Source organism: Hippocampus comes, unplaced genomic scaffold (genome assembly GCF_001891065.2).
Source record: "Hippocampus comes isolate QL1 unplaced genomic scaffold, H_comes_QL1_v1.1 scaffold9, whole genome shotgun sequence".
NCBI classification, from domain to species: domain Eukaryota; kingdom Metazoa; phylum Chordata; class Actinopteri; order Syngnathiformes; family Syngnathidae; genus Hippocampus; species Hippocampus comes.
The window spans coordinates 2,104,541-2,114,572 of record NW_017805275.1 but is presented as its reverse complement, the minus strand read 5'-3'; the positions used below and the strand labels follow the sequence as shown (position 1 = coordinate 2,114,572).

The 10,032-nt window shown below is 40.9% G+C and overlaps 1 protein-coding gene across 2 annotated transcripts in view; it reads left to right on the top strand.

Moving 5' to 3' along the window:
- Positions 1-533: 533 nt before the first annotated feature.
- fermt3b (FERM domain containing kindlin 3b) overlaps positions 534-10,032 on the top strand; it is an 11,156-nt gene continuing 1,657 nt past the window's right edge. The window contains exons 1-12 of one of the 2 annotated variants that reach the window (XM_019869997.1): positions 534-721; positions 1,368-1,492; positions 2,772-3,005; positions 5,039-5,155; positions 6,304-6,472; positions 6,639-6,741; positions 6,840-6,947; positions 7,307-7,441; positions 7,560-7,606; positions 8,857-8,981; positions 9,179-9,285; positions 9,372-9,593. In XM_019869997.1, coding sequence (XP_019725556.1) covers positions 1,369-1,492; positions 2,772-3,005; positions 5,039-5,155; positions 6,304-6,472; positions 6,639-6,741; positions 6,840-6,947; positions 7,307-7,441; positions 7,560-7,606; positions 8,857-8,981; positions 9,179-9,285; positions 9,372-9,593 — 1,491 coding nt within the window. In that variant the 5' untranslated portion in view covers positions 534-721; position 1,368. Of the gene's footprint in view, positions 722-1,337; positions 1,493-2,771; positions 3,006-5,038; positions 5,156-6,303; positions 6,473-6,638; positions 6,742-6,839; positions 6,948-7,306; positions 7,442-7,559; positions 7,607-8,856; positions 8,982-9,178; positions 9,286-9,371; positions 9,594-10,032 lie in introns of both variants that reach the window. The other variant, XM_019869998.1, reaches the window with a different exon arrangement.

Below are 10,032 nucleotides of genomic sequence, written 5' to 3'. Positions count from 1 at the left end.
CTAATCCGAGAAACTTGGTTTCATACTATATTAGTTAAACCAATTTATTTTGTCAAATGTCATCATTAAACATCATTAGATGAATACCATTGTGAAATTGTTATCTGAATAAAGATGTATTGTATTGTATTGTATTGGGGGGGTTCTACTTAAGTGTTTTTAGAAAACACACAGGGCACAATGCTTCCTGGTATATATCCATCCATCCATTTTCTGAACCGCTTGATCCTCACTAAGGTTGTATATATATATATTTTACAATTAGTATTAGATTAAAAATGTTAACTTCCTCACCTACCCTCCATCCCTTACTTGTACTTTAATACTTTAATGCCATATCACATATTGCGTGTATGAATCGATATGTGCTTGTTTAATTCAATTGATTGAAATAGTGTGACAATATAATTTGGCTAATGCAGGACCACACATTCGCAGCCTATCATCCATAGACCACATTGCAAAATATGTGTCACCAGCCTGTCACTCAAAAGCTGGAGGCCTACCTCTTGTACATTTCCGCCGGACGGAAACTGACAAAACGAAAAGCGAAAAAAAGGAACATGCAACACAGACACAGTTACAGCACAGCCCATCCAGCCAAAGAGAGGAGAAACTTCTTCAACACATGTTTACAAGACACGGAGTTCTTCACTGATCTGACAGAGGTGCAATCTTCCCGGTCTCCATTTCTCAAAAGATTGAAGAAAGGAGACTGACGGTATTGTCCTTATATATCTGTATAAATGTGTGTGTGTGCAGGCCAGACATGGACATTGACTAATTAAAAGGCATGATGTGTTTGTATTGTTTTGCACGTCTTTTTGATTCTTTCAGGAAGGTTAAATGTTACAACCCCTTCGTATTTAATACTTACTTGAAAACAGATCAACAAAGATGCATTTTAATCTTCCGAAAGAAGGCTAGATATGCCATCAACTCATTGTATGTGAATCATGTCACCAGCAATATCTGTCATTTTGCAGCCTAAGTCTTTCGACAAAAACACACTTACAATCCACACATATATCTACATTTGACTTTATATGTTCCCATGCAGTAGATGACCTTTTTGGCATTGAATGAACGTTTCGTCTTTGGTGGCTTGAAAAAAGAAAAAAAAGCGGAAGTGTGTTTCCCTGGCGATTGAGGCAGAAGCAGGAAGTGTTTGTCATATTGAACAGGCTCATCCATCAAGTGTGTGTATCATGTGCCTCTGAGTCTCAAAAGTGGACTTAAACTTTGTTTGCTGAATCATTGCTGTTTTCGTAAAATGGAAAATGCAATATGCCATGCTTATACATGTATTGCATGCCATGTGATATAACCGAAAACAGGTCCCCTTCAATCCCCTTTCTGACACTCAGTATGGCAGCGTGGGACCTGTCCATCACTGTGGAGGACCTTGGGCCTGACGGTCCACCTGTCAGCCTCAGTGTGACCTCTGAGCTCCACGTGGGAGGCGTTATCCTCAAGCTGGTGGAGAAGACACGTGAGTGATCTGTCTCTTTGTCTTAGATGGATGCACACTGTAGATACACTGAATGTACACCTAGAATACAGTATAAAAACGCTTTTAGCTACTTTGAAGAAGTGTCTCACAATCTCTCCTTCGGCAACATCATATGCAGTATATACCAATCTATCTATCTATCTATCTATCTATCTATCTATCTATCTATCTATCTATCTATCTATCTATCTATCTATCTATCTATCTATCTCTCTCTCTCTAGAGAGAGAGAAAGAGAGAGCGAGAGAGAGAGAGAGAGAGATAGATAGATAGATAGATAGATAGATAGATAGATAGATAGATAGATAGATAGATAGATAGATGCACACAAAACCAGGCAGTGATCATCTACCTCATGCAACTGACACCCAAACCCACTCCAGACATCTTGCTTTCGCAACAAAGTGAGAGGAACAAGGTTTCTCTTATGCTCACACTAACACAAGACATTTCATTAGATTATAATTATTGTCGGTGCTATTCCGGTGCACCTTTGAGGCCAGCGTAACGACGAGTCTTGAACGCAAACAACACGACAATGGCTTCTTTGTATTTTCTGTTTATTAAAAAATAAAGTATACAAAAAAGGTTCTCTTCGGGTGTCTAATTGTCTGTATAGTTTGTTTGATTGTCTGTATAGTTTGGTCAAAAAACTGTATCGCTTCTAATCTTCAGCTGGCCTCATCTCTCTCTCTGTCTCTCTCCTTCTCCACACTGTCTTCATTCGCGTGAAGTCACAACAAATAGTTCTGTAAAAGAAATATTCTAACATGCATAAAATAATAGTGACGACTATTTCTACCAAATTATAAAATATGCCAATTGAACATATCAATACTAAACAGCAAATAGAATACACAAAATTCAACCAATGTCAAATTGGCACCTACAATTATCATAAAATATATCTTATTAGTGATTAGGCATATTTTTATAACACAACTTTATTAGTCAAATATTGACATTCGATATTACCACATACCTCATTCTTGAATGGCCATGCCCATGAGCAAGTTTTTAAAAAAATCAAATGTGTTCTTTGAGCCCAAACATTTTCCCCACCACTCCTCTAAATAAAACACCTTCATATTATTCAGTGTGCAATGAAATGACATCATAACTGTATTCAAAAATACTGTGTGTGTGTGTGTGTGTGTGTGTGTGTGTGTGTGTGTGTGTGTGTGTGTGTGTGTGTGTGTGGGTGTGGGTGTGTGGGTGTGTGTGTGTGTGTGTGTGTGTGTGTTTCTGGGCCCTGCAGAGATGCAACGTGACTGGTCGGACCATGCCCTGTGGTGGGAGCAGAAGCAGCAATGGCTGCTGCGTACCTCCTGGACTCTGGAGAAATACGGCATTCATGCCGATGCCCGTTTGCTCTTTATCCCTCAGCATAAACCCTTAAGACTGGGCCTGCCCAACGGCGTCACCCTGAGGCTTCGTGCCTGCTTCTCCAATCCCGTTTTCCAGACTGTGATGGGCGTCTGCACTCTGCTCAGTGAGTGTGTTATTTTCTTTTATAAATTTATCGGATGCTGCATCCCAATATAGAGTTAACAAATTTCCACAACATCGTGAAAGCTCCTGCTGTGAATAATAAATATCTTGTTTCTTATGCACCACTGAATCAATTTTGTATAGCAAGAGTAAGTGAAGTAAGTTTATTTTATATTCATATACACAGGATTAGTATCAGTGGAAACCTAATGAGGTATTGTGGGAGGCCAATGAGCACCTGATGTGCATCTCAGTGGAGTTACCTGTGTGATTTGTTCTTATTTGGTTGCAAGAGTTTTGCACCGAATTTGCAAAATGTTTGATAATGATTTTATTATCCATCCATCCATCCATTATCTGGACCGCTTTATGCTGATGAGGGTCGCGGACGTGCAGGAGCCTATCCCAGCTGTCTTCGGGCAGCAGGCGGGGTACACTCTGAGCTGGCTGCTAGCCCATCAAAAGGCACACAGAGACGAACGACCATCTGCGCTCACACTCACACTCACACCTTAATGACAATTTAGAGTGCTCCATTAACCCAGCATGCATGTTTTTGGAATGTGGGAGGAAACCAAAGAACCTGTAGAAAACCCACGCAGGCACGGGGAGAACATATATAATTCACACGGGAAGGCCGGAGCCAGAATCGAACCCTGTGCCTCCACCCTGTGAGGCCGGTGTGCTAACTAGTCATCCACCGTGCCGCCGATATTGTTATTATTATACATTATAGTTAATTATACTGTTGCGGATTAGCATGGATGAGGACGCTAATGCAGGTAACCAGTGAGGCAAGGCAGGTGTGCACACAGCAATTGATTTAAAGAAAACAAAATGGCAAACACATTAATTGACAACCTCATCGGGATAAGCGGTTTGAATAATGTATGGATGGAATTCAGCAGCTTGGTGATGAATTGCTGCTTCCACAAATGAAAATACAAATGATGCTTTTACGTAGTCTTATGAGGGTTCACTCCTCTCTTCAAAGTCTAGGCTGTTTCAGAATGTAAAGAACTCGCCTGGTTCCAGAGGCCGAGCTCTGCCCTCTGTCGTCTAATCATTTGCAATGTCCCTGAGGTGTCTTGAATATATAACCTCCTGATCTGGAGTCAGATGTGCTGCCATTGCGGCACAAAGTTTGTGATGATACCAACCGAAATGAATAAATGGATTGCAATCGGAGACACCGCTTGCATGACAAAACAGGTTAGAAGTTGCTCCCAACTTCCCTTGCGAGCTGATAAACAAACAAGCGAAAAATCTGTTGTGATTTTTCACAGCCAATTGACTTGAATGTTAAACAGCAATATATATGCATAGTGTTGAGTCTCAATTGACAATGATGTGACTTGAACACATAACCTTGGATTCTGAGTCACGCTGTCAGACGTTTGGCTAAATTTCCCCCAAGTATTTGTCTTGTGTTTATACATCTGATGGCTGTTATTTCACCGTACCATGGTCAGTTTGAGGTTAAAATGTCATGTTAGGACAGACCTAATTCCTTTTTTCCAATGACATCGCATCAATTATTACCAACATTTTCTTCTATTCATTTTCTGGTTGTCTGCACTGCTTCCATTTTATTTTATTTTTTATTCAATTAGATTTTGGTCTCTATGTGCTGCCATGTCAATCTAATTTACCCAAAGCCTACAGAATCAGTAGTGCTGGCCAATGTAACTTTAACTACATTTGCAATGACATTGTTTCTTTAACTAAGGAGCTCTCAATCTTTTTACACCAAGTGCCACCGGAAAGAAATACATAGTTATTCAAGTAACACCATCAATGGCCTGTATCCCCATTAGAACTGCCACAAATAAAATACAAAGTTGTGAGAAAACCACCCAAGAAATACTTACCGAAGTAACTTTTTTATGTTCATTGAACACAATGAATTATAAACACGGCCCTGATTTGACTTGACAGTCTTCTGAGCTGGAGTCAGACACTAACATCTTTAAAGCAGAAAATGGATAAAGGTATGAAATGAATTTTACAGTTTGGCACATTTGGCCTCCACAGATATCCGTCACCCAGAGGAGCTCTCACTGCTTCGGCCAGTAGAGGAGAAAAAAAAGAAGAAGGAGAAAAATTCGACAGAGGAGATTTTTGACCTGACTGCGGTGCCCCTCTCCTCAGGTAATCATCTTTGTTATAAATGTACTGCAACCAAATCCATCTGATTTTGGGTGGGAGGCAGGGTACACCCTCGACTCCTTGCCAAGCAATCACAAGGCACATATAAAAGTCAAGTCAAGTCAATTCAGCTTTTATTGTCAAATATGCTCTATGTGTAACATACAGCACAGATGAAATTACTTTCCTCTCTCAACCACAGTGCAAACATGTAAAAGCTATTTTGTTAGAGGAATCTATGAGCAAAATTGTATCATGTTTAAAGTTTCATTTAATTTGGGCACATCTAAACGTTTGGGTGCGTATCCAGCACCTCCAAATGCCTGTGCACAAAGGCGCCGGCCACCTGGCCGGAGGGCTGTTGAAGTCCACAATTAGCACGTCAATGCAGGTGTGCAATCACAGGGGAGGGGGCGAAACTCGGTCACAAAAGGGGAATGAATAATTTGGGAACAGCGGTTGAACAACAAAAGACGAGTTGAGAACACCCGTCGCGCCCAGGCGACATTTGTCGTCCGCAAAGTCTGCAACATGTTGATACAGTGTAGACCAGACAGAAAGGCGCCAATGTACCGTGGTTCAAAGCTTAAACTCAGGTAACCAATCACTACCGAGGGGCCGGACCGGGGGTGCGGTATGCAAATGTCGGGGGCAGTGTTTTCCTTGTATGTTACAATAAAAGTCGGAATTGGCGGGAAGGGAGCTCGAGAGTGTGATCATCGGAGCAACTACCGTCCTTCGCTCTCAGAGATCCCCTCCCGCCGATATTGAAGACAATTTTCCTGTGTGCCGAGTCATTTCTTTAACTTTGTCCGAGAAAATCTCTGACATATTTACACTGAAATTAACACCTATGCAGTAGCTCTTTCTGGCAATGTGCAATATGTGAATGCTAAACATAAACTTACATTACAAATGGCATGACAAATCACTGATTCCATTTGTATGGGGAATTTATGCCCTGTTGCGGGGTCACCCACTGTAGAAGACAAACTAATCCTTAACTTAAAAGAAAGCCAAAATAATTGCAACAAGGTTCCCTAAAATAATACAATGAAATAAAATATTCTTTACTGTGTAAACATAGCTTAAAAATGAACATTGTCAACCATGTTTTCAGAATCACTTTTTGCACTACTCTTGGTTTGCAGCATCCCGACCCAGTTTGTACAACGGCATGCCCATTCATTTTGCCGGCTCCCCTCAGTTGGAGGCTATTTACAAGATGTTGTCAAGCCCCCAGCCTCCTCCAGCCCCTGAAGTCCTAACCAAGCAGTACCGCCCAGCCAGCATTGTGGACAAGGCCCACATCAACGGCAGGTACCCTCACTGTACATTCATGTTTCTGTGTTGAACGGAATATGTCATAAAATTACCTGACTGCGGAGTAGGGCGCCCGCCTCCATTTGCTCATCCCTGCTATATCAAATTAATGGACGTGATCTTATGATGACATACAGTATTACGCTGTAACGTTTTCCCTCAGGTGGTTAGATTCGTCCCGCTGTCTCATGCAGCAGGGCATCCAAGAAAATGACAGACTGTGGCTTCGCTTCAAATATTTTGCCTTCTATGATATCGAACCCAAGGTGTGTCTGCATGTCTGTGTTGTTATCAAGTTTGTGTTGGTAGTGTTCTTTCCATCTCTCAGAATCCATGCTCAGGAGAGATACTTATATATTTTCAGTATGATGTGGTACGTCTGACCCAGCTGTATGAACAGGCTCGCTGGGCCATACTGTTGGAGGATATTGACTGCACAGAGGAGGAGATGATGCTGTTTGGAGCTTTACAGGTAGAGCCCAATGCTGCAGCCTGCAAGGTGTAAAAAAAAATTGTGAAAAGATGAATATTAATCTGCCCATTTGCAGAATCCATATCAGACGGTTTCAAGCAGATGTTACTGTGTGTGTGTGTGTGTGTGTGTGTGTGTGCGTGCGTGCGTGCGTGTGTGTGTGTGTGTGTGTGTGTGTGTGTGTGTGTGTGTGTGTGTGCGTGCGTGCGTGCGTGTGTGTGTGTGTGTGTGTGTGTGTGTGTGTGTGTGTGTGTGTGTGCGTGTGTGTGTGTGTGTGTGTGTGTGTGTGTGTGTGTGTGTGTGTGTGTGTGCGTGTGTGGATTTACAACCTGGTATGCATTTAAAATCTGCTGTTGCAGTATCACATCAGCAAGGTGTCACTGTCAGAGACTCAGACGATGAACTCGGCCTCAGCAATGGACGACCTTGAGTCGGCACTTCAATCCCTGGAGGTTAAGATGGAGGGCGAGAGCAGCTCTGCCTCCGAAATGCTGGTCAGACACGATGAATGCATAATGCTGTCTTTCATTCAATGTCATCAGCCTTCTGCGCAATTAAGAATTCAAATAACAACGCCAGGCAACTGAAACATTATGTTTTCTTTTTCTACAGGACAACATGACCGCACCAGAACTTCATGATTACTTGAAAATTTTCAGGTACTCGTTGATACTTGCTTACATGCTATTTGTACCTTGCAACTTAAACCCAATAAAATAATCACCCACTATTTGTGGGGGTAAGGAACAAGCCCAATAAGGAAAAAAAAACCAAAAGAAATTAAGAGCCAGTATGCAAAGCTTGTCTCTCAGTCGAGATTACTTCAGCATAGTTTCATGGGACCAGCTCCTATTTAGACCGGACATTGGGGCCATCTTGTGGCATTTTGGAGTGTTACAAAAAGAGCTTTAAAAACATGAACTTGTTGAATTATCCAATTGCAAACAGCACAGTTTTAGTATAGCGCAAGGGTGTCCGAGCTTTTTCTTGCAAGGGTCATATACCGAAAAATCAAAAGAAACAATGTGTCAAGATTTGAATGACAGACAAATTGACAGTTGAACAACATGCAGAATGCGGTTGGAATGGTAACTTCAGCTGGAGAACAACGCAGCAAGAATTTTGAAAAATGAATGATAGATTCTGCAAAAATAGATTTTCTAAACATTAATTAAATATAACAATTTTATATGTTGGAGAAAAATTGTCTTTTTGAGGAACATTTTTGTGCAATGTGGTCTATGGGAAATGCGGAAAACACTTTCGTTTCCTCTGCTACCTGGGGAACCCTTTCTCCAAATGTCTGAAAAGTATCAGTTCCGAATATCCACCAAGATAATAAGGGCCAAAATTAAATTAACATCTGCAAGTCGACACGTTTGAAAAGGCGTCATTTGCCCAAAAACTCAAATTGCTCAAATTGAACATGATTGGTGAGAAGGGTCATGTAGGGCCTACATGACTCTTCTCACCAATCATGTCCTATTCTACTGCCTACATTGTAGGCAGTAGAATAGGTCACGTACCATATTTTAGTCTGCAAATGTTTTGAGATGTTTTTGTTATGTAGAATTTTAGAGGCCTTTGAGTTGCATATTTTTAAAAAGAATACTTCAAAATGATGGTAGCCACTTGTTACCTTGATACTTAGACACCTTTAATTTATATAACACGGTAAAACAATGCACTGTTGTAAAATGCAAGCAAATGATACGGTTCATGTTTATTTTAGACTATGCCGTGGGCTGGTAAAAAATGAATAGCAGGCCGCAAATTGGATACTCCTGCTATGGAGCATATCTTTCTCAATAGATATCAAATTGTAATCCAGAAACTCATATACATTAATATTTTTTTCCCTTCTCAAGTCAAAACCAATGGACAGCACGATATTATTGATGTGTTTTAGGCCAAAGAGGTTGACTCTGAAGGGATACAAGCAGCACTGGTTCAAATTCCAGGACACCTCTATTTCCTATTTCAAGAGCAAAGAGGATAGCATCGGAGAGCCTATTCAACAGATTAACCTCAAAGGTACAGAGCTCTAGCATGAAAGAGAATTCTGACACAGAAAAGCATTTGAGTTTATGCCAAGCGGGACGTGAAACGTGCTGTGCATCCTGTAGTTAATTTGAATTAACATTGACGTTCCTTGAACCACATTGTTGGCATGGTACAGCACGAAATGAATGCGAATCAAGTTGTAGTGTCGACCATCATTTCACACATAGGCTGTGAAGTGGCACCAGATGTCAACATGGCAGCTCAGAAATTCCTCATCAGGCTGCTGATACCTGCTCCTGAGGGAATGAACGAAGTCTATCTCCGCTGTGAAAATGTGAGACCAAACACCAAATGTAGATACATTTTGTGTTCTCTCAAGGTTTGATCAGCCAGAATCATCTCTGTGTCTTTGGCCTGTAGGAGGAGCAGTACGCACGGTGGATGGCTGCATGTCGCCTGGCCTCCAAAGGCAAAAGCCTGGCAGACAGCAGCTTCCAGAGCGAGATACGCAGCATCCGCTCCTTCTTAGCCATGCAAAACACCAGCTCAAGTTCTCACGGCAACGCTGCCGCGACCGATGAAAGCATAAACACACTCAGTTTGGTGTCACCCCGCTACCATAAAAAGTACAAAACCAAACAGGTGGGGAAAGAGCAAAATGGTTTAAAACTTGATGTCAGAGCAGCCAATGTTATTATTCGTACCTGAACTGTGATGTTTTTCATCATTATGTGAATTTATGACAAACTATCAAAAAGGGCTTATATATATATATATATATATATATATATATATAGGTGTATAAATAGATAAGTACAGTACACATAAGTACTTGATGAGATGTAGATCTCTTCCTTTTCTTTTGCATTGAAAAATGATCTATTTATATTATTACACAACAAGGGGTAGGACTAGATAAGTTGTATACTTCTTCCTACTCCTTTGAGCATATAACGGTGATGATGTTTGTTTTATTTACTTTTTATTTTTATTTCTCCTTTTGTAATTTTGTTTGCCTTTTGTCAATTGTTGTTGTATTGTATGTTCAATAAACAATTAACTAACTAACTAACTAACTAAC